This window comes from Calliphora vicina, chromosome 1 (genome assembly GCF_958450345.1).
Source record: "Calliphora vicina chromosome 1, idCalVici1.1, whole genome shotgun sequence".
NCBI classification, from domain to species: Eukaryota; Metazoa; Arthropoda; class Insecta; order Diptera; family Calliphoridae; genus Calliphora; species Calliphora vicina.
Window position 1 is genome coordinate 140943821 of NC_088780.1, and position 26362 is coordinate 140970182.

General features: G+C 28.9%; 1 protein-coding gene across 4 annotated transcripts; it reads left to right on the top strand.

Moving 5' to 3' along the window:
- Positions 1-2754: 2754 nt before the first annotated feature.
- Positions 2755-25106, top strand: dco (discs overgrown). Of its 4 annotated transcripts, none has more exons than XM_065515991.1 (3): positions 2755-3039; positions 22633-22836; positions 22916-25106. In XM_065515991.1, exon 3 carries the CDS (start codon positions 22979-22981, stop codon positions 24296-24298), a length of 1320 nt encoding a protein of 439 aa, XP_065372063.1. In that variant the 5' UTR covers positions 2755-3039; positions 22633-22836; positions 22916-22978; the 3' UTR covers positions 24299-25106. The 4 variants fall into 4 exon arrangements, with proteins under 4 accessions (XP_065372063.1, XP_065372062.1, XP_065372065.1 ...); XM_065515990.1 differs by having other exon boundaries at positions 2755-2947; XM_065515993.1 differs by lacking the exon at positions 2755-3039 and adding an exon at positions 3156-3283.
- The last annotated feature ends 1256 nt before the right edge of the window (positions 25107-26362 follow it).

Here is a 26362-nt window from a genome sequence, read left to right on the forward strand (position 1 = left end):
AAATATCTATCATTTGATATCCATATTGTCTATATTAATGACTTAGTAATCCAGATATACATAGGTCAAAAATCGAGGTTGTCCTGGTTATATCCTCATATCTCAGCCATTTGTGAACCGATTTTGCTGATTTTAAATAGGAAACTTCTCGAAAGCATTATTTAAGATTTGAATTATTAAAGATTTGGATTTTGACAAACTTATATATACCCTTCTCACGAAGGTGAAGGATATAAAAATAATGTTTAACTAAAACACAAATTACAAATTTAAACCAACTTTTACGTTCGCTACTTGAAAAATTATATTTTAAATCGGGCGAGTGTATTAATATAGTAAAATAATAGTTTGAAGTTTAGTTAAGCTTTCCTGAGATCAAATTAAATCTTGAAAATTATTTCATTTATTTGAAATGGACCGGAATATAAGTTCAATAATGAATTGAAAAATATAAGCATATAATGACGTTAGTTTTAATTTAATTCGAAGGTTTATACAATATCTGTTTTGGGTTAATTTGGAATTTCTTTGCTAATTTGCGATCAAAAACTAATTTTTATGGAAATCTGAAAATGTTTAATCAAAAAAGATATGACGTAGTGTCGTCCACTTTAATTGCTTATATTTTAGGGTCATGGAGTTCGATTCGTTTCTTCTAATTTACTAAATATAGACCTACTTGCATTGTACACAAAAATATAAAGAAATAAAAAAAAAATAAGCATTTACTATTTTTGTATATCATTAAAGACTGTCCTTATCTCAAATCCCAATGGTTATTAAAAAATGAATATTGTATATTTTTTTAACTTGGACTTCATTAACTCATGAAAACCAGAATTAAAAAATAAAGCAATATACATATATTAGGCCTTATTCATAATCAATTTTTAAATTTATTACAGGTTTATAAAACAAATTTTGTATGGAAATTTTGTTTTATAAAACTTGTATATTAATGATTTTTTAATAAATTAACCCTTTAATGGTCAAATAGAAGAAGAAATTTTTGTAAATTCTAATACGTATAACTAAAATAAAATATTTGTTCATATTATTTATAAAAAAATATTATTGTAATAAAATATTATTTCTAATAAAAAATTACAATATTTATACATACAGTGGTGGCCAGCTATTTAAGACAAATACTTGATTTTTTTTCATCAACTGAATTTTAAGTGCGATAGTGCCAAAATAAACGGACCTAAGGGTATGAAATAGGGTTCTATAAGTCGATTGTTCGAACAATCGACTATTTCCTGAAAAAAGACGAAAAATCGAAATCGACTTTTTGGTCGGAAAAAAGTCGAACAATCGATTATGTTATCTCAAAAGTCGAATTGCATTTTTTGTAGTGTATGCTAATATATGTAAATAATAAATAAATGTTTATAAAATAAAGCTTTTTTCTACACAAAATTCTTACAACATTATTCTAACTATTATCGCCTTGATAAATTTCATTTTTATTGCTAAACTTTACAAAAGGCGCATCAATAAATGTAGAAACCATGTATTTTTTACAAGAAATGGTAAAAAGTTGAAAATAGTCGGAAAGTCGAAAAAAGTCGATTAACTAAAAAGTCGAAAGTTCGAAAAGTCGAGTTTTCATAAACTACCAAAAGTCGAATGTTCGAAAAGTCGACTTTTTAAAAAACGGAAAAAGTCGAAAGGTCGAAAAGTCGACTTTTTGTTTCAGCTATAGAACCCTAGTATGAAATTTATTATTAATGTTTCTAGTTTCTCAAAAATGTTTGGAAAAATCAGTATAACATATATGGACAAAGATATGTGGAAATACGTTGACCCACCTCAGCGAACATAATAACATAATATGACCGAAACTAATGGAACTAAAAATATGAAATTTGGTCCGAATATTTTATAATAATAAAATAAATAAATATTTTATAATAATAAAATATAATGATATAAATGTTAGAAAATATGTTCATTTAAAAACAATTGTTTTGGTCAAGTTGTAGAAAAATCTTATGTGTTCGTGGTGTATATGTATGAATTGACACAGTTGAATAAAACACACTTGTGTGTCATGCATTCATATTTGTGGGAATATTTGAAAAAATAATTGACAACTACATGGGATACATTTTTTGTCTTAATTACCTGGCCACCACTGTACGTATATATTCCAAATTGCTTAGAACAGTATTTTCACAATATAGAATATAGAAACGTGGTACTGAAGAGCTTAACGCAAAAAAGTGGTAATAGCTCAAAAACATAATTCTATGTACATAACTATTAAAAATAATATTTAAAAGAGACTTATACTTATAGCTAAATAACATTACATATTAAGCTGATAAAAAATGATCCACCTTTCCAAAATTTATAACAAATTTTTCCACAAACAATATATCGACAATATATTTTTCTAGGTGTAATTTATACAAATTCGGAATTAATAAGCGCCATCTACTGGCAGCTATTGTAATATTTTTATAGACGGTAGATTTTTTAGTTATAACTTTTATATTCAACAAAACAATTTAAATTTTTTTTAAAAACAATAACTCAAAGATGAATTCAATTAAGTTAATGCAAATATATATTTAATTTAATATTTATTATTTCCTTTGTTTGCTTGTCATCTTCTTTTATTAATAATTTGTACCTACTACTATTTATTCTTGTTATTTGACCTGGCAATACCTTGTTATAATTTTAATACTTTTTCGTGCAACTCTGCTTACAAGTGGCCAAGTGCGAAAATATGTCAAACGAATATTCGTATTTCGAAATTCCACACAATTTTTTCACACGACAGAGCAAAATGGCGAACGTAAAATTCATAGCACACGGAAATTAAAAGAAAAAATCTAGTTTTTTTTTATTTTAACAAAATTCTTAAACCAATTTTTGCAATTAAAACCAATACATATTAAATACCAAAAAAATAAAAGAAAACTACACAAAAAAAGTAAGTGCCAACGAAAATGCAAAAGTGTAATATGAAAATTTAAAAAAAAAATGTAGCTCTTGAATAAGTAAAAAAAGCAATAAAAGGTGAAGGTGAGACAAATGAATAAAAACGAAAATAAAGTTGCAAAAGAAAAGCTGTAAAGTATATTGCATATAATGAAATAAAACCAAAAATTTGTTAATATATATTTAATTTTAAATGACTTCGTCAACAAAGTGATTTATAAATTTTTTCTTTGTACAAAAAGAAGAAATTTCTGCTAAAGTGTTAAATTGTCTGATTGACAATAACTTCTTACAGCTGTTATGTGAGTGAAAAAGAGACAACTATAGAGTGAGTGTTACAAAAAAAATCACATTTTCGATTTCCAAAAAATAAAAACGAAACTTCCGGACGGACAAACAATCGTCTTGAGTGTCGAACAAGACGAGGTGATTTCGAATTATTTTCTTAATATTTTTGTTGTTGCTTGAGTCTGTATGTGTGTGTGTATGTGTAAGTGAGTGAGTTTAGTTCTGTTTTATTGTTTTTTTGCTGTTGTTACTTTTATAACAAAATGCAAAAAATTTAAAAGTTTTTGTTAATAATCGAAAAGAAAATTGTGCATAAAATGTAGAAAGAAAAGAGAAATTATATTATTATACGCAAAAATGTTGCGTAAAAAGGAAAAACATGTGGAAAATATAGAAAACTGCGTGCTGCTAAACGAACAGTAAACGTCACAAACATCCATCCATACATACATACAGAACGAAAAAGACATATGGAATCAACAAAAATGTTTTGACATACAAAATAATAAGAACAAAAAAATATCGAGAAAACCGACGAAAATAACCAAATAAAAAAAGATTTTCTTTCAAAACACTTGACACTAACAAAGAAAGTCGATATAAATAAAATTATATAAAAAATAATGTTAAACGTTTTATGTTTTTAATTTATGTAAATGTTGTTGTTATAGCGTGTGTTGTTGTTGTGCGTCTTAGTACTTTGACCATAAAAATAAATATTACAAAAAGTTAAAAAACCAAATAAATCAAAAATAAAAATATGGTGAGCTGTCAATTTATTTAGAATTGATTTTTTTTTTCATTAAAATCAAACAAATATGTATTTCGTCTCGATCATTCCTCATGTTCTTGTGAAATTGCTTTAGTTTTATGTTTTTTAACAATGTTCATATTTTTTTATAATTAAAATCCATATCCATTTTTACAATGGCCACCACATTATTTATCCCTTGTCTTTGTTTCCTTAGGCTTAATGACTTGAAAACTTAAATAAATAAAAAATATCTATTGGTTGTTGTTTCTCCCACCATTTGTAATTTTTGTTTACTTAAATACCACAATTTTCAATATTAATTAATAACTTTACATTGCGTTTTTATAAAATTTAAAAATATAATTTTGTTTTTACAATTTCATTGCTGTGTCATTTCAGTGAAGGAAGTGAAGTGTGTCTTCTTTTATAATTTAAATTTCATTTCATCATAGTTTCATAAATTATTGTAATATTTTATTATAACGGTTTTTTTTATTGAAATACATCTTTCGAAGATTCTTTTATATTTTTGTTTATCATGACATTCTGTTAATTGCCTATTGTTATTTTTGTTAAAGTGTTGCCACTATTTTCAATTAATACAGGTATGGGATGTTTTTATATTATAAATTTGCTTAACAAATCAAAACATCGTCTTTTTCGTCAATTATTTGTCATGTGTGGCCCTACTTTAACGCTTTTATGCTTATATTTAATAGAGCATTCAACATAATAAAATCATGTTTTGATTAAAATCTTTGTCCGCTCACTCTTAAGGCACTGCTACACGTACAACTATATTTTACCCACGATTCAATCTCGCGATAATTATTGAATGTTTAGAATGCAGTATTGATAGATCGCAATTAGGGTTCCTGGCATAAATCAAGATCAGCGAAACAGCTTGCATTTTTATATTTTTTTTGGGGTTGATAGCTCTCATAATTAGACGCGCAAAAACGTTAATATTTTTGCCTGCTCTCTCTTAGTTTAAGAGTTACAGGAATTTAAATCAATACATATAATAGTACATTTCTCATACATATATTTGGAAAACAATCAGATCGTTATGGTTATCATTAAATAGTGCTTCACAATACCTTTAATATGATATATAATATGGTCCGGTTTATTAATATTTTGAACCAAAAATTCCTTTTTGAATTTTTTTGACAGTATGTACTTCAGAAAATTTTGATATACAGAAAAAGTGATTTTAGCGAAGCCGGTGGTCGATACACCCCTGAGGTTAAAGTCTCTTCAGCAGCCCAAAGTCCGGTAATACAGAAAATATGAATATTAACAAAATAAATTATGAAAATATAAACTGTTACGGGGATATTGATTTGTTCCGGGTTCCTAATTTCCCAGAGTTTTTCCCAACCCGGGAGAAAATTAAAAAAGCTTCATTCCCGAGTTTTTCAGTGCTATATAATTTTTCTTATTTAAATAAGATAAAAGCACTACTAAATATCAAAAATTGATGAGTTTTGCTTAAAACAGCTCAATGCGAATTTATAGCAGATGGCGACAGAACTACAACATATACAAAAACAACAGGTACTTTGTTTTTGTAAAAAGATAAGTGAACTGTCAAAGTTGCCTGTGGTTGTTTTTGCTTTTGGGTTTGTTGTATTTTTCGCCACAACAAACATAAGTGAATTGACAGTTCACTTGTCTAAACAACTGAATAAAAAAAATAATCAGCTGTCTTCTGTCGTCACCTTCTATAGATTCGCCTTGAAACAGCTGTTCAACCAAAACAAAAATTGATACATTTTGCCCAATAAGGAATAAAAGTTTATTAAACAATAAAATTATTGGTAGGAAAATGCACAAAAGAAGCTCCAATTGCCCCGCATCGGAATTGTACTTTTTGCAAGACGCTGTTTTTTTTTTTTTCACTACAATAGAGTGAAAAAGCCAAACAAAAGTCAGCTGTCAAAAACATATGGTAGTTTATGAAACTTAAATAGAATTTAAATGGCCAACGTTGGCCATTTAAGTATCATTTAAAAAAGCACTGAGAAACTCATTTTCGTATTTAAATAGAACTTAAAAATAATTCATATTTAAATTCGATCTCAAAAAATGGCCATAAAACAAAAACCACACATTTTTTTTGAATAAATGCGCCCAGACTTGAAACCCTAATATACCATCATTACAACTCTAGGCCACATGTTGCAATTACCTGTCAAAAAAAAACTATTTAGAACGAAGAGGTTGGGAGTTTTGCCCGACCTTGCCCTGACCGACTACAATTTGTTTCGATCGATGCAGAATGCTCTCTATGGGATACGATTCACTTCAGAACAGAGCATCCGAAATTGACTAGATTCTTTCTCGGCCTCGAAAGTTGAGCAGTTCTTATGGCTCGGAATCCGTATGAAGCCAGAAAGATGGGAAAAGCTCATAGCTAATAAATTTATATTGTAGAAATGTTTCAAAATAAAATCTAAAAATTTAAAAGTATCCTGCATTTTTAAGTCTTCATAGGTAGAATTTAACTAATCTAAAAATATTAACAAATCTATTCTCTAAGAAGAAAACTTATAACAAATTTTCAAAATTTTCCAGGAATTTCTAAAAAATATTCCCGAGAAATTTGTCCTGCATATGAACCCAACTTATAGATCAAAAACATTGATGAAGAGAACAAATATAGGGCGCAACCACCAAATTTTTACCACAGCTTATTATGCGGGAAATGGTGTTGTAGTTTTCGTCTATATTATTTGTAATGCATAATAATTTTAACAAATTCTGGGAACATTGATTTCTAATATAATATCCTAAGTATATACATATGTATGTACTAGTGAATGGTAAATCGATTACGATTATGGTCGAAAATCGATTTTGAGGGTCTAAAAATGGTTATTTCGTGATCGATTATATACTCCGATTTTTATTCTGAAATCGATTTTTGATAACGATTAATCGAAATAGAAATAAAATTACGGAATTTTTAGTATTTTCTAAGTTTTTTGCTTTCATTAAAATTTGCAATATATTAATCTTCAGCTGACATCGCAAATATTCACGGAGGACCTAATTTTTTATTGCGAAATTTTTTCAACCTTAAGAAATTTTTATAAAAAGTGTTACGAAATTTTTTCCATAAAATTGTTGTCAAATGTTTGCCGTTACGGTTTATCAAATGAGCACCTCAACATAATGGAGTTATAATACTCTTCCAAAATATGATTTTAATCCGTAATTATAGCGTATATGGGTCATTTGCTATAGTTCCCAAAAATGCAGGTCGATTATTAAAAAAATCGATTATTGGGTTCGATTAATCGACTGTAAAAATCGAAATGAAAATGGTTGATCGAAAAGTCGAAAATCGATTATTAGCTTTTCATACCATTCACTAGTATGTACCATAGTTTTTTGATTTTATTAAAATGATTGTCATGATTAAAAGTTATAAGAAATAGTTTATTAGATTTTCTAAGTATAGATAATATAATATGTTTTTTAATATATTTCTTAGCTATTCTTCTCAAGAAATTATAATTGCTATGGTTTTATGTATATGTTTCATTCTTAACCATCCCCTTTTGTAGCTAAGAAATTTGTAATTAATATTATATGTGTGTAAATAACAACATTTGTTATTTTATAAAGCTTTCAGCACCCACTTTTCAATAACCAAGATAAAAATACGTCCTACTTTGTTTTTGCTTTTATTTTGTAAACAAATCGAATCCATTTTGCAAAAATCGATTTTAGTAACAAGGCAATTAGTATGTTTCATTTGTTACACATTTAATTTGATGTATCGAAGGGTTTTTGGTCATATGAAAGCCAAAAGTTTTCAGGGTCGTTAGTTAAATGCTGATTTAACATTTTATATCTTAATTGCAATATTGATAAATACGTAATGTTGTTGGAAAACTTTCTTGAAATTTAGTACATGAAAATATAGTAGAAAAAAAGTATTAGTACCTACATAGAGGAATTTTGAAATTGTATTTAAAATTTAACAAAAAAAAAAATAGGAAATGTTTAAAAAAAATAATGGGGTATACTATTTTAAGCACTCCCGATAATGGAATTAACATGGCAGTTACATACGTGCTGAGAATTTACAAGCCATAGATTACAAATTAGAAAATAGGATCTCCCAATATTCAATTTTTTTTTCAGGCACTATTTCCAAAAATTTTTGCTTAAGAAATATATTGAAAACCCTCCAAAATCTATCTGTTTGTATGTACAATATTTCAACTTCTCGTTAATTAACTAACAAAAATCTAATTAAATTTTCCTGACAATTAGACTGAAACACACCTACTCTGCTTTGTTGTTTATTTAATTAAGAGAGAAAGAGATTTGAAGATTGTATATCAACATTTTATTATTTTTTAATGACTTAAATTTCCACAAACAAGAAAACAGTTAAACACAAATAACCTTAAAAAAGGGCTAGTTTTTTTTTGTTTTGTTTTAATAAATTGTCCGTTGTTTTGTTGCCAACAGACCTACTCAACGATCAGCTGTTGTTTAGTATTCAAAATACCGTTTTATTTGATTCTTTTGTGTGCTGTCCGTTTCGTTTTTTGATTTTTTTTGTTTCTTAAAATAAGTGTCTCTTTACTTAGTTCAATCACCCGTATAAATAATATATACGCACGCATTTACATACATCCATCATCAATCACGTCACAGTTCCACATTTTCATTATGCGTCCTCAATGAATTGTCACGTTGCACGCAGGTTACACTATTTATTCTAATTTCAAATGTGTAAAGCAAAACATACAAATGTACATAGGTATTTGTATCATGAAGAAAATAATGTACTTATTTGAAATAAGAAGTATAAATATTAGGGTATTCATTCGACTAATGATCGTTCGATTAATCGAATAATTTCTTACGAATAATTATTCGAACAATTTAAAAATGGACATTTTCGAATAAAGAATAATTCGAACAATTTTATGTAGAATAATCGAATAAACGAATAAATTTCATATATATTTAAATCGCTTAAAATTTTTCATAATTTAAAATTTAAATAAGTATAATGACTTACAAAAATTGTATTGTTTCTGAAATTCGACAAATAACTATAGACAAAGGGACTTTCGATCACTGTAGATGAGTGTTCCGATAGCTCCTTCTATAAATATATAAATATTACTGCAAGAAGTTACAATTCTAAAAAAAAATCTTTCAAAATTTTTAACTTTAAGGACTTTAAGGACTTGAACCAACGAAAATAAAAGGTACGGAATAAAATATTTGTTATTTAGCTGGCGAAGAATCGCAATTAATAGTCAAAATTTTAACTTAGATTAAAGTGGAGTTGAATGAGATGGAGAATGTAATTTTGAAACGGTCGTCGAAAGTGATATTGAGGATGACATTGATCTTAAAATATATATATATAAGTGATGTTATTAACCGCGTACGTAAGTGTTGCAAAATATTTAATAAATCGAATGATAAACACAAATATTGCAAATTAACGTTTTGTTGCAAGAAAAGTTCGTCTTATACATGATTTGGAAAATCGTTGAACATCTTTGTCTAACATGGTAATAAACTTTTTGCGTATTTGTAAATGCGTCAGTCATGCAATGCTTGATTTAAAATTAGCCACGTTCACTGACAATGATATCAATCTTTGGACAAATTCCCTTTTTTGTGTAATTCCCCAAGACCACTTTATTAAGCAAAGATTCGGCAACGTTGATAGAGCTTGATGTATAATACAATTTGTTATAAATAATTTAGAAATAGGAAATAATTAATTTACTAAAGAATTAGTTACTCAATTTAAAACCCGAATTAATGAACTACATAAAAAAGTTCTTAATACGTTTATATTGTATTTGAATTCAGGATCATGTCCAACTAGCTCAAATTTTTAAAGCATAGCTCCAAAACGGAAAGGGTTTGCTAGTGGAGTTTTGTAGATTGTTCGGGAGTTAATCTGATCAGAATATTTCTATTGAAAATTTAATAATGGACTTTGTTTTCGAATGTTTTTTAACATTATCAATACTTGAATTGTTAACTTTAACGTTATTCTTTAACAATAAAATATTCAAAAAACCGACATCAAAACTTCATTCTTTACTTTTGTAAAAAAATTTAAATTATTCGAATAATTCGATTAATTTTAAACGTGTGATCGAATTATTCGAACAAGTTAAAATCTCTTATTCGAATTATTCGTTTTATTCGAACAAGAGAAAAATCGAATAATTCGAATACCCTAATAAATATACAAACTATTAAAAGGTAGCTGAGAAATAAAGTTAGAGTCAGGGATTAAAAATAACCTGCTACTTAAATCTATGAATTCTATACAAAATAACATAATACAAACAATGAAATGTTGAAAGATTCAATCCATAGAAAATTTTATTCAATTATTTTATATATAGTAAGTTAAGGCAAAACTTCGCAACCACTTCATTCTAAATACTTTTTTAACTAGTATTGCAACATGTATCCAAGCGTTGTCATGATGGAATATTATTCTGAGCGTTTTTCGGCCAATTCTCGCATCAAGCGAATCAGTTGCATTCGGTACAGGTGCCCTATTATGATCTGGTCAAATTTCAGCAGCTCATAATAGATTGGACCCTTTTGCTCCCAACAAATAAATTAGCACCATGGATATTTGGATTTGGTGTGGATTTGGCTGGTTTGCCGGTCTTCAAATACGATCTCTTGCGCTTCGGGTTATCTTAAAGGATTAATTTTTCAGCGCAAGTAATGATTCTGTGCAAAAATGGGTCTTTCAAATGCAAAATATTTCAAGGACTCTCGGCTTATACCAAAAAGCTTATACCTATTAAAGCAGTGGGACCTAAAAAGGAAAAAACCATCAGCAATTGTGTTGTTCTCAAAAAGGTTGGATTGGTTTCTTTTGGATAACAACAGATTATTTAGAAATGAACAGTGGACCTTTTAGCACGACTCTGTGCCAGCATATAAAACAGAAATGGCAACGTACTAGCTTAAGAAACTAAACAACTTAAAAATAATCAACATTTGGTCAAATATAAAGTCCCCAATTTTATTTCTATTGCTGATTTCTTCTGGTGTCCAGATCTGAATCCTTTAGATTAAATTGGTATCTGTTTTACAGAGCTTTAAAACTGTATTATGCCTTATCCAGGCAGTGGATTTGGTGCGTATTGCGAAAGACGATTAGCTTGTTATATTTCGGCCAATTTGAATAATCTTAATTTTCTTATATTCTCAAATGTGAAAAAAATTAAAATACGAAAGATAATTTAGAATTGCTTTGAACTGTATGTAAATCGAGACTTGAACCTGGCCGTTATAGGATCAATACTATTTTCTCATTCATCTTAGACTTATGGTAGGGTCACACATGGCAAATATTTACTCAAAAAAGCGTAACCACTTTTTTTAGCACAAATTTGTTGGGCGTGTTTACTCTTACAAGTGTTTTGTAAGATCAAACAGCTTCAAATTAAATAAAACTAATGGCGTTTTCTTTTCTGACACAAAATGTTGCCAACATATTTTGTACCATTTATTAAAAGTTACCCATACCATCATAATGTTTTCAATTTGGACGATCACAATAGAACAAAAACCATTACCATTTATGCAATTTTCTTTTATGTACCTTCTAAATGTTGTAAAACTATACATTTTTGTGTTTAAAAAGTGCTGCATTTCTAACCCTTTGATAAAATTGAGGGTGAAACGTGTAGCATATCTTCGGGGTTTAAGGGCAACATTATTTGAAAAGAACACGTTATACCCTTACCAAACTACATTTGTTTTAGAAAAGAACACAGAAAAGGGTAAAAGGCAGAATAAAGGCAACATTTATTCCAGAAATGAAAACGCCATAAATTTTTTGTTTTGAATCATCCTAAATAAAAAAGTTTTTGAAATAAATAACATAATTCAAATATATTTTATTTAGTGGTTACGTATTTTTCGTGAAATATTTGTTATGTGTGACCCCAACTTTAACGACTTAAATTTTTGTTTTTTTTATTCTCCTGGCTGTCAGCAAAAATTACCAACATTTCACGTTCAATTGACTAAACTGATACGGTGAATTGTTGAATAATTGGAAAGATAAGGACAATTAGGAAATATCCAACCCAAGTTATATAATTATGATGCATGAAAAATTTGAATATTTGGTTGGAAATATTGTTAGGCTAGAAATTAAGTTCACATCAGCCCCGGGAGACAACCTTGAACAAAAAAGTAAAGAAAGGAAAGATAAGTTAGGTGAAAATATCAAATATAACCTTTTAAATACATACTACTTATTCATCACTTTTCTAATAAACTTTATATCGAAAATGACTTTGTTAAATAAATAAACTACATATATAAATACATAAATAATAAAACCGGCAACAGATTTCGGTTATATAAAAAGAAACCCTAGTAACAATGGAGTTAAATAAATGTATTAATCATCATACTTAATTTTTTCTTCAGTCACGGAAGTATTGAGAGTTTTTAAGCTGCATGTGCAGACAAACACACGTACGTTCAGATACAAATACATAGATACACAGTGATTACCATTTGTTATCATGTGTATGTGAGCTTTTTTTCAGTTTTTATTCTTTTTTTTTTTTTGACCAGCAGTATACAGAGGATTATAATAAATAAATTCTACTGCTGCTAGAAACTGTTGCGCCTGCGTTTATATTTATTAATCGGTTTTGTTGGTTTTCGAAAAAAATACTATATAAAAAAAACTTTAAGATTCTCTCTTTTCTCCTTTCTCTTACACTTTATCAGTATTTTCTTTATTAACCCACTACGTGATCTTTGTGCGCTGTTTCTATTTTTCATAATTTTACTACCACCAAAAAATCCAACTGGTTGATTTGATTTGTTTAGTTCTTTGGTAGTTTGTTTTGTTATTGCCTTCATCAGCCACAGAAACAACGTCGATGACGATGAAAAAGAAAGAAAAAACACATAATAAATATATGTGTTTGTTGGCTTTAATGGCTAAAACTACTCATAAAACCACAACACGTTATTAACCTGAAAAATAACTAAAAGAACGAATAGAACTGTAAAAGTGTTGATTTGTTTGTATTTTTGTTTTTTTTTTATTCATAAATTTTATATTTTGGTAAGTGAAATTTGTATATCATTTCATGTTTATTACATTTTGTTTTCTTTATTCAACCTATTTTTGGAATATTTTTTGGTGATTTTTCCTTTTTATCCCTTTTAAAACTATCCTTTGATTTGATGTTTAATGTTGAGTTCAATTATTGCCCTGCATGGGAAATTGAAGTTTCGAAATAGGGCTGAACATAATTTTGGATTTAAAATTCTATCAAACAACTAAATTGAATAAAGATGGGGACCTTGAATCAACCTGGATATCGTTCATTTAATAAATTTTTACAACATGCTCAAATTGTCTTAGTTTAATTGCAAACAATATTCCTCACAAGCCCTTGAATAACATATTAAAAAATGGATGGGACTCATTTTGAATTACGTTATGTTTTGTCACAGTATTCTAAAAAAAACATTTGAAAATCTTGCCTTTAGTTATTTCAAAATATCAACAAAAGAAATACTACCTTAAAAAATATTTGTAACATTTTCGAAGGACGAAAATAAATTTATTATTGATAAGATATCCAATATGGAGCTTAAACAGTTTTTCACAAAAAAAAAAATGAAACTTTTTAACATATTAAGAAAAATCAAAGAAATTCATTTTTTGAAATGAATGTTCTTAACTGATTGAGAATCCAACTCTCACGCCCTGACGATTTATATGTTTTCAACACCCTCTAAATACAACGCATTTCTATAGTACAAAGATGTTCCAATGTTTTTAAATTAAAAATAATTTAGGGTTTTTGAACAGTTTTAAGATTATTTTAACAGTTTGTAGATTATTTTAAAATAAAAAATCGAGTAAAATATGAATTGATTTTACACACTGACTATTAAAAAAAATACGATATTTCAATTTATCTCCAAGTTTTCATTCTCTGTACACTCATGGCGTTTTCTTTTCTGGTACAAATGATGCCTTTATTCTGCCTTTTATACTATTTTGTGTTCTTTTCTAAAAAAAAATGTTTAGTAAGCGTATAATGTGTTCTTTTTAAATAATGTTGCCCTAAAACCCCAAAAATATGCTACATATTTCAGCCTCAATTTTATCAAACTTTTTAAACAGCTCTTCTTGTTTTTATTTTTCAAGTTTTTTTGTGTTAATGAAGTAGTAAGTAATAAAATAATTATCTATCAATTCAAATCACTTGCCAAATCTAAAATAAAAATATGCAACAATTTGTTCACTCGCACTCCTTAAAATTCGTCCTCACCCTAGTGTTTTTCTTTCACTCTATTTCTTTGTCATTCTCTACACTTTTTCTTTTTAAATAATTTTTTTTATCTCTATAGTTTTTTATTATGTTTATATGAAATCTTCTTTCGTCGAAACCCATTAAAAGAGTTTATTTTTTTCTCCTCTCTCGTATTCTTGGTATTTGGTCATCACCTATCAGTTTATTATGAAACACAGTGTTGACTTTACTTTTTATATTAAAGTATATTAAACTTACTTTAGGATTAACCCAATTTCTTAAAAAAATTTTAATATTAAAAATTAACATTTTAAACCATTTTCAATTAAAAATTTTAATAGTTCTAGATTATTAAAATAAACCAATACCAAAAAAAAAACTACTCAATACTTTTACAGCCCAATTATGAATAAAAATTCCCCGGGAGTTTTTCCCTTTTTCTCATTTTTCCTATTCAAATTTAATGGGAAAAAACTCCCGGGGAACAAACTCCAGCGGAATTTATTATTCATAATTGGGCTGTTAGAGTTGTAGAGTTTTTTAGTACAACATGGAAAAAAACTGCTACGTTTTTTAGTGAAAATGTATAACTGTTTTTGTGAAATAATAATTTTTAAATTTTAAATTCAGCTTTGAAAATTATTGAGTAGTATCCAACAAAATATTGTATTGTGTATAAGATCGTGCAGTCCCACATTTTAGAACTCTGAGAATGATTTGCATCAAACCCTATTAGAGATATCAAACATTTGAAGACGACTTCATAAAGATTTGAGAATAATAATTTTGAAAAACCTTTGAGTGTTATGTTTGTTATTCACCAATAGAGTTCCCCAGTAGGGACAATTGCGTTAGATCCGATCAACTGTTCGATGGAGGTGCATTTTTCAATGACGGACTCTGGGGTTTATCTGGTCGACAAGGATATCAAATGTTCATATAGACTCTAACGAGTGCAGAGTCATTCATCCTGAGATCTTCGCTATCTGGAAAGCCACAGAGTTGATAAAGGCACACGACAATGATGGGTCTGTAGTGACTATATATGTGGACAGTCAGGCGGCGCTTAAGGCTCTGAAATGTCATTAAATACATTCCAGCTTAGTTGAAGGCTGTAGGAGAACTCTCGAGGAGTTATTGGTACACTACTCAGATTATGCACTGTAATATACAGGGAAATGAGATATTAGATGAACTCGTCAGACATGGTTCTGATCTAGATCATGGTATTAGGGAACCGGGGGTAAAACCTCCTATATGTCACTATTGCAGGCTAATATTTGAAAGATTCCGTGACTCCACCAACTAATCCTGGACGGATTGCAAAGTATCCAGGCCCTTTTTGGCCAAAACTGAATGAAAATGCAACCAAAACACTAATTGAGTTGGATAGGTGTAGCCTTAGGATTCTAGTAGGAGTGATAACCTGTCACTGCTCAATTGGGGCCTTCATAGGTAACAGTAGAGCATATTTTGTGCAAATGCCCTAGACTAGAGGGATATTGATTTAAATGGCTAGGAAACAAATTTCTGGATGATCCCGGTAGTGTTGCTGTCTGTAAACTTCGTGCAAATCCGTAACAAAACTTTTCTTTTCCTTTCTCTATTCAGATTTGGATTCTTCTTTTTCACATTCTTTCTTCACTATATATGACTGTTGTAGGGAATCGCAATGTACCTTATGGTATCCGAGTAGAAGTGCACACCTCTTCCAAACTAAACTATGTTTGTTTTTAAATAATAACATACTTTATGAAACATTGACTTTGTTATTTATTGGTGATGAAATAAAAAAAAAACAAAATTTTTCGCTGGTGTACTACAACAAGCCTGTAATATTACCACATCGCCTATTCAAGATGATCTAATAATAAAAATGTTTATTTTTACTTTAGAATATTTTACTGGGACCTACAATACGCTAAAAATGTATTGCTTTAATGCATATTACTTTCGGTTTTATTATTTTAAAAACATGCGTAGTTCATACTTATCGCTAAAATACATTCATTCATTTGTGTTTTGCACGACGACCATTTATCATCGTTGTTTTGTAAACATTTATGCATATCAATGCAGATTATACAAGATTTATGATACACTATTAAAATAAGATATAATTTGGCTATTAGTGTTTTACAAACACCAATAGGTAAACAGTAGGGTATTCAATCGATTAACCGTTAATCGGTTAACCGATTAATTTTGGTCGGTTAACTGTTCGAATAATTTAAAATTGACGATTTTCAAATAACAAATAAACCGATCAATTTGTCTCGATTAACCGATTAACCGAAATTTCTTTTTTTTGCACTTTATATAGAAATGTTGTTTTAAAAACACAAATTTTATTTCTTAACTCGTGAACATTTCCTCCTAGCAATAGTTTATTGAATTATTTTTACCTCTTGACTTACAAAACATAATCATATATACAAGTAATGTTTTTTTTTAAATTTTTCTTTACATTGTAATATAATACCTACAAAAACTATTGTAAACACACTTATATATAATTCTAAATAATGTTAAAATATAAATAATTTACTTACTTGAGTGCCCGAATTTTGGGACTGTGTATAATTAAATCTTTATTTAATCTATTGTTTATTGTAGTTTAATTTGTTATTCAAAAATATATTTAATAAACGAAATTTAAAAAAAAAAAAAAAAAAATAGTTTATTGAAGTATAGTAAGAAATCTGAAACTAAGGAATTTGGAAATTACATATTTTCTAGAATGCTCTATGATGAACTTTGTCCTAAGGAATCGGTTGACGACATGGTCATAGACGAAATTGAAGAAACTACTGAAACGAGTCTTTTATCAGAACTTAACGAAACTGTTACAGTATTCAAAATGTAAAAAAATTCAAAAAGGACTCCAATGGTATGATGGAGGATTTTATATGCTTGGATATTATTTATCATGCCTTACATCCGATTTCTTCAACATCTACAATCTGTGATAGAGTTTTTTCAAGTCAAGTTTTATTAAAACCAAAAAAAAAATCTTTAAAAAGAAAGCATTTAAATTATATTTTTTGTAAAAAATTATAGATATTTATTTACTGTTTTGTTGAATTGTTATTTTTTGTTTCTTTTTTATGTTTTTGTTCTTTTTATTAACAAAAGTACACAAAATTCGTTTTTTTCTTTTTGTTTTAAAATTATTCGGTTAATCGAATAATTTTAAATTAACCGATTATTAACCGATTAAATCTAAACCCCGATTAATTATTTGCTCGATTAACCGATTAAACCAGAAACCCGATTAATTGAATACCCTAGTAAACAGTAATAGAGTTAATTTTTTAGAACTTTCTCAGAATTATAAATCCTTTTTGGAAATATGTGTAGTACTCAAAATTAGGAATAAGTATTTTAAAATATGAAATATGTTTAATTATTTTATTATACCTACATATTCTTAAGTATTAGTTTATTGACATCAATTACACGGTGCTACTTTTAGTCCGACCTTAAATTTTTTAACGGCTTTGGGAAGAAAACTGATTACGCATTAAAATGATGTTAATTTGTCAGTTTTTTAACTTTTCATTAACACCTTTTTTAGTATTTTCTCCCCAAGCCCATATGAATAAAAAAACAAAAAAAAATTTGTAAAATAGGGTTTCATAGAAAAAATTTAAATACCTATTGTTGAATTTGAAAAATTAGGAAAAAATAAAAAAAGAAATCGAAACTATTTATAAAGACTTACACAATTTCTTGGAATATAGATGTTATGCATTTTATGAAAGCTTAATTTTTTACCTATCCATAAATGTATAAAATTTTTAAATCGGTCTAAAAATGTGTGAGTTAGAGGTACTAAAGTACTACGGCCTACCCTGAAACAGTTTTTTTAAATAACTCAACATTTTTAGGGTGTTTCAAAATCTTTGAAAACGGTTTTAGTATGTCCTCACCTAGGCCTACAACCCCCATTAGGTCGCTTTTCAAGTTTGACAAAAAGCGTTATTTTGTAGCAGAGTGTTATCAACAAATAATAACCACTCTATAGGGAGTTTAAGTTCCAAATAGGTCCGACTTTAATTTGTTTGCTAAATCTTCAAACAATTTTTGTTTTTAATAAGAGATAGTTTCTTTGATAATGATAATCTACATTGTTAAACCTAAGTTAGAATTGTCTAAACTTAAACAATTCAGCGGACCAGTTTTTTTATTTGCTTTATTAATATCATTAGAAAAAGTTATTGACGCAGTTTGTTTTTTTTTATAAAATTTAAATTAGTCATATTTATTTGAAAAGTTTTATGAAATGCATTTGTGATTTGAGTGAAAAGTATGACAATACATACTAGCAAAATTAACAGTTCGTAATTCGTAAGTGGTAAACACAATCATTGGTTAAAGTCCGGCTAAATTTGTGAGAGCTAGTTATTTACTTGTTAGTTAAACATTGCTTAACACGCTGTTTAGTTAATCTTGAAACAAATTTAGGCTGACTTTAACCAATGATTGGAAAACAAAATTTTTTAATTTAAGCTGCGTTTAAACTAAGAATGTAGATTATCTTTATCCCATAAACTAGCTCATAATCTATCAACTGAAGAAGAGGAGTAATGGTGAAAAGATTTTTATATTTTTTTTTATTTCTATTTGGCATGTTTTCCCCTACACCATAAGTTGTAAGGATATTGTTTGTAAAGCCGTGTGTCCACTACCAAGTTTTATTGCGGAAGTAGCTTCTAGAAGTGACTTCCAGAAGTTTTTGTCGTGTAAACACGTCTTGGAAGTCGATTTCCAGAAGTCACTGCTTGTAGAAGTTACTTGCTGAAATTATGTGGAAACACATGTTTGTTGCTTGTTGGAAGTAACTTGAACGACTTGCTGTGAACTGCAAGTGTTTTGAAGACTTCCAGAAGAAGTCTGGTATACGTAGGGTAAAGGATTTGTGATATTGTGTTCTGTTTTTTTTAGTTCTTTTACAAATTTGTAAAAATGGACAAAAATTAATTCGTTTTGAGTAATAAAAGACACATTTGGTAATTGAAAACCAAAAAAGTTTTCCTGAATTATGGGACATATACTCAAAAGGCTATAGGAATAAAATTAAAATAAAGAAACTTAAGTCTACGCGCCGTAGCACCCAATTTCTCAACTAAACACTTGAAAATGGGCAATATATGCCCACGATTTCAGCTAGCCCCCATACAAATGTCCCTCAGGAATACTGTTTGAACAGTCATAAATATGTTGAAATTAGTTCCAAGCATCTCTGAAATTATACTGTACAGTATGGCGAACATCGGCCAACATTAGTCTCCAAACAAGGTCCCCCTTAGAAAATTACTTGAACATTCATAATTGCCTTATAACACTTCTTTTTGTTTCTTATTTTTAATTTGTTGTTTCTTTCTAATGGCAGCTGTCATTATACTGTCATTCGTAAAAAAAGCAAAGTCTACTGCAAGCTGTACTCACATTGTGTGGAAACACGTCTGCAATTTCATGCAGCAAGTTCGTCGTAATAACTTCTACAAACTACTTCTGGAAGCAGATTTCCGCAAGTTTCGGTTTGAGTGGAAAAACTTCAGCAAATACTTGCAGAATTTCATCCGCAAGTGACTTGCTAGTGGACACACGGCTTAACTCATAGTGGTCGCAAGCTCAGCCTATGCTATACCGTTATAATCAAAATGATTAATAACTAAAATTGATAATTTTGTGTTGGAAATTAAAAAACCGTTTCATTCCCTGGAATTTTTTTCGAATAAATTGTGTTATAATCTGACCAACATTTTAAAAGAAGTATAAAATAACTATATTTGGTTGTACAATGCTGGTCCAGCCTTTTTAAGGGTTTCTAATAAAAGTGGCATTTGATCGGTATTGTCACACTCGTAATTTTCTTCGGTAAGAATTTCGACTACGTTAAATCTATAAATCATGTGTAGTTAGTTTTGAATTAGACATTTTTCAAATCAGATTGTATATAAACAAATTTAAACTACTGTTATTGGTTTTATTTTCTCTAAATATGAATATTCTTAAAAGATGTAATGTTAGACACCTTAATAATTCCTTTAAAAACATAAAATTTAAATTGTATTCATTCTTAATGAATCGATTTTTCCCATTTTATATAACGTATGTGGAAAATATTTCAACAAAACAGAAAAAGCTATATTTTTTTCCAACGTTAACCAATTTATATATAAAACCTTTAAAAAAATAGTACATTGTATTAATAAAATGTAAACAAAAAATGGATCACGTCCTTGCTCTTTTGTGTTAAAAAATATAAATTTTGGATTTCAATAATTGACTTTCTGATCAACAGATAATATTTGGTGGTGGGCATAGAAAGGATCACGATATGTATGCATTCAATGCTGATTTACTAATTACTGATTTGATTTGTTTGACTTTGATATAAAATGTTAGCTTACTATAATTATAACATATGGTTGTTTTTTCTTTCTGTATTACTCAGATTTTTGAAAATACCTTCATTGTAGTGGTATAGTTTTGTCTGAAATGCAGTATTTACTCAATTGTAGTGATACTACATTTTTGAAAGAGTCGTAATTTTGCCACAGGTACCTATATATTTGTTAATTCTATTTTGTTTAATAAATTAATACAATTCCCTATAAACTATTTTTTTTTGCTTAATTCTTGTTCATATAGTATACTGTTCATTTTCATCGTATGTGATGTGTTATAAAAACCTTAAATGATCTAAAGCTTTTTTGTCTGTTTTTAAAATATTTCAAAAATATTTTGTATGTGTATGGATGGCGTCTGCTAGAACTACGTCTCATGAACTACATTCACATATTCAATATAATTTTGAACACAGCTGTTTTTATTTTTCGTAGTTCCATTTACAATATTGTACGTAGACTATAAGTATATAATTTTTTTTTTATTTGTTGATAGTGTACTGTTGTTTTTGTTGCTTCAACTCAATTGACCTCAAAGCCTGCTATGGTTAATGTTAAACTTTAGTAATTGTTGTTTTTATTGTTTACACAATTAAAGGAGGTTAACTTTAGTTAAGTTTGCCTGATTTTTTTTTTTTATTTGTAACATTGGATGAAGCTAGAAAAAATATTAAACAAACAATTTTACACGCAAAAATTGTTATACAAAATTTTTTAATTTTTTTGTCGTTAATTTAATTGAAACGTTTGCTTTCACACACAAGGAAAAAGGGCTGTCTTAAAAGTGAAAGAACTTTGTTATTGATAAAGTTCAACACGTTTTAGTGGCATTGTTAAGAAATCAATAACACATATGAAACTCACAGAGAGCAATTTTGAATACAAGTAAAAAATCTTTTCAAAAAATATAACTACACAATGCTGACGCAGGCGTTTTTTCCCGAAAGTGTTCTTAGAATTGTATGCTAAGTAAACATACAATCAATCCTCCTACAATCACTTTAAAGAGCATAAACCATCAAGGCGAACATGTAATCATATGAGATCAAGCGTTAGGCCAATGGATAAGCTTCTGTATCTACAAGTCCTGTGCCTTGCTGTGTTGCCATTCGCTCAATGCATATGTTATAGGGTTCCTAATTACCCGGACTTTTTCAATGCCTCAGAAATATTAAAAAAATGTGTTCAATTCCGGGAATTTTATAATATTATGTATACAAATTCAAATAATCGGTCAAAATTCAATGTTTTTTTACATTTTTAAACTTGTAAAAAGTTCGAAAGTCAACATTTTCTAATCAGAATCATGATTGCCAACACTTCTTAATTAATAATATATATGTACTAATTGATTCAATGGACATTTCATTAGCATTAAATTTCCAGAAAATTTCTAAAAAAAAATATGTTTTCCTTATTAGGAACACCCCTAATCTGTTATGAAAACATCGGTTGGACAAACCAAGAGCAAAAACTAAACCGAAAACTTTGTTTTCAAAAACCGGACCTATTTTGAACACCAACTGAAAAAGTTAAAGCAAAATCGATCGGAATAGTATCGAAAACACTTCGAACGTAATATCTTTATAATATCCATTGGTCAATAACGATTACAGTTTTTAAGAAAAATATTTAATATTTGTATTAATGTACAATATTTAGAGATCTAAAATTGTGGGCTAATTTCCACTTAATTTTAATGGATAATGTTATTTGAAATACATAAAATTATTATTAAATTATGAAAATATACATAAACCAAACATTTGCGAAATCGACATTTTGATACACAACACCTCCTTTTATTTTGCCATTTTAATAAAGAGATAGCTTTTTTGTACGCACAAACCTTTCAACATAATATTAAGTTTCCATCTATTTTTATTATTTACAGATTACAAAATCAATAAAGGAAATCATATAATCAACCCCACAACATCTCCTCCGTCGTCGTCGTCATCATCGCTTTGGTCAAATACAACACATAACAGAAATAAATAGTAGAAGCAAAATCTCTAGAAATTTAACAAACAACATAAAGTTGTTATAAAAACAAAAACCGTAGAAAACTAAAACACACTTGGAGAATAGAAAAAAGGTAAGTATTTCGCTAATGAAATAATTGAACAAAATTATAAATTCATTGTTGAATGTTTGTTTATTTGTTTTGATTTCAGAATCACGCCTCGTCCTCCTCCTTCCCTTTGCAAAAACAAACCAAACACACACACACAGACACAATGGAGTTACGTGTCGGTAATAAATATCGCCTTGGTCGCAAAATAGGCTCTGGTTCATTTGGCGATATCTATCTGGGCACAACAATTAACACAGGCGAAGAGGTGGCCATTAAATTAGAATGTATACGCACCAAACACCCACAGTTGCACATTGAATCAAAATTCTATAAAATAATGCGTGGCGGCATAGGGATACCGCGCATAATTTGGTGTGGCAGCGAGGGTGATTACAATGTCATGGTTATGGAATTATTGGGTCCCTCATTGGAAGATTTATTCAATTTTTGCAATCGACGCTTCACACTGAAAACCGTGCTGCTATTGGCCGATCAAATGATATCACGCATCGATTTCATACATTCGCGTGATTTTATACATCGAGATATAAAACCGGACAACTTCCTAATGGGCTTGGGAAAGAAAGGCAATCTCGTATACATAATTGACTTTGGTCTGGCGAAAAAGTTCCGTGATTCAAGAACCATGAAACACATACCGTATCGAGAGAATAAGAATCTTACGGGCACCGCAAGATACGCATCGATCAATACACATTTGGGCATTGAACAGTCGAGACGTGATGACTTGGAGTCGCTGGGCTATGTGCTCATGTATTTCAATTTGGGAGCACTGCCCTGGCAGGGACTGAAAGCCGCCAATAAACGACAAAAGTATGAGCGTATTTCGGAGAAGAAACTATCCACTACGATCATTTCCCTGTGTAAGGGCTTCCCTAGTGAGTTCATAAACTATTTGAATTTCTGCCGCCAATTGCATTTCGAACAGCGTCCCGACTACTGTTATTTGCGCAAACTGTTCCGCAATCTGTTTCATCGTTTGGGTTTCACATACGACTATGTCTTCGATTGGAACCTACTGAAGTTCGGTGGACCCCGCAATCCTCAGGCCATACAACAGGCTCAGGATGGCAATAATGGTCAACAGCAACAGGATGGCAACGGCCAACAGCCACCGCAGCAACAGACGACCCAGCAACAGCATCAGCACAGTCAAAATCAAATCAGCAGTACCGTGGCGACCGTGGGCGCCAGTGGCACTCAACAGCTGATGAGCAGCGGTGGTGCAGGCGGTCAGACACTGGTTAGCAGTAGTGCTGGCATGATGGGCGCAGGCTCCCAAATGCTGGTAGGCGGAGGCACTGGTGGCAACGGCGGCCTCACAATGGATGACTCAATGGCAGCCACGAATTCATCTCGTCCTCCCTACGATACACCTGAACGTCGTCCCTCGATTCGCATGCGCCCTGGTGGTGGTGTACAGCCGGGCGGCGTTGTCACCGACATAAGAAATGCAAAATAATATCTTATCTTTTAGATTATTTCTTTCTTGCTATCACTCTATCGTATATGTTTTTCTTTTTTACTTGCGTCTCTATGTTTAGAAAAGAAAACACACTGATTTGGAAACAAATAGCACGCGCGTGTGTGTCTGTGTGTGTATGTCGTCGCCCTAGTTTGTAGGAACTTGTATATTTTTTTAGATGTTTTTTTTTTAATTTCATTATTATAACAAAATGCAATTATAAGTTTGCCTTTTTTTTCTTAGAATTTAAAGAAAAAAATTCGTTTCATAATTTCTCATCATCACCAGCAACCATCATCAGAATTTATAAGAATTATTTTTTGTTAAATAATGAGATGAAGATTTAATTTTGTAGAGAGAAGAATATGAAAAAACCATTATTTAGGAATAGAATCATTTTGTTTTCGATTATTAAAAATAATAATTTTTATTTAAAAAAGAAGAAGATTAAGAAAAACATTTATAGAAACCCGGAGAAAAAGTGTGGCTTGCTTTTAATATGACGTCTACTCTAAGAATTTGTAATTTCTAACAATACAACTTAAAGGGGAGTAAGAATCTAAGCGAGTTGATTTTTTCTTTTGCTTTCTCTTCTCTTAACAATATTAATAAAATATCTTCTGTTAAACATAAACAAAAAATAAACTAAAATTTTTTTCCTTAACAAAAAACGAATATAAATTAAATGTTATGCTTTATTTTGAAATGAACAGAAATATACTATAAATACCACATATAACTTACCTTATGATTATTGTAATTTTATACAAATAAATGAAGTTTAATTATAAACAAAAACAAAAAACGCTATCTTCTCTCTCGTTCTGACTTTCAATTTGACAAAAAATAATGCAAGCAACTAAATTTTATTTAACCCAACCGCTAATAAATTCTATAAAAGAAAAATTTTAACAAAAAATTAAATTGTACATTATAAAAACATTTTCATTGGTTTGGTCTTCGGAAAAAAGGAAAAAAAATGTTGATACACTCTGCAACTGTATTTAAAAGAGAACTAACTGCAAACTGCATTTTATTAAAATGTAAATAAAATTGTTCACTTCAAACATTGATTATGCCTTAACTATGTTTAAAAATTGATAAGCTGATTTTTTTTATTGTTTCAAAAACTGGCCATAAAAAATCTAAGATATTATCAAATTAGCAATTTTTCGTACACAAATTAATTACGATTAAATGTTTTTAATTATCTTCTTACTATAGTTATTTATAGAGATTTAAAGTACGTTTATTTAAAACTTGTTTTCATAATAAATAATTAACTTAAATTCAAATTAGTTTTGAAATTTAGAAAAAGGTTTGAATTTCTTTCAAAATATAGATCTCAAATTACATTTCTCTTTTAAATCCATCATTATAAAAGAGTTTTCTAAAGGCCTACAATATATAAAGTTGAAAATTAAGTTTTTAAATCTATATTTACTAGCAGTTTCTATAACACAAGCCATCACTTTGAGCATAAATTTAGCATGTGTTTTGCTTTTGTTACACTAAAAAATACACATTAAATTTTCACTCAACTTTCTGGCTTGTGTTGTGGATATCGCTAATTATTCTCACTGCCAAGTATAATTTTTTCTTGGATCAATTTTCTCATTATATATGTTTTAGATTCTGCATTCACAGCTTACGTGAAAAAATAAATAAAAAAACAGAAACAAACAAATTTAATTTCCTATCAAATATCATTATCAGGTGATTTTAGAACTACGCAGAAACTAAAACTCATTACACTTTTCGAATCAAAGAATTTAAAATTTCATTTAATATCTTCCAAATACAAATTCTTCTAGTGTATCAACATTTCATGACAAAAAATTCGTTTTAGGTTTTTTTCCATACAAGCAGATATATTTTTCATAAAATTTGTTTTTAATTAAATAAATCTATAGATGTAAATCGTACATACTAACAGGATAATACCCTATAAATAATTAATAATAATTAACAAATCTTCTTAGTACATAGAATATAAAAATCAAAATAACAAAACAAAAAAAAAAGCAAACAAATAAGTAAGAAACTTTAATATGATGTAAC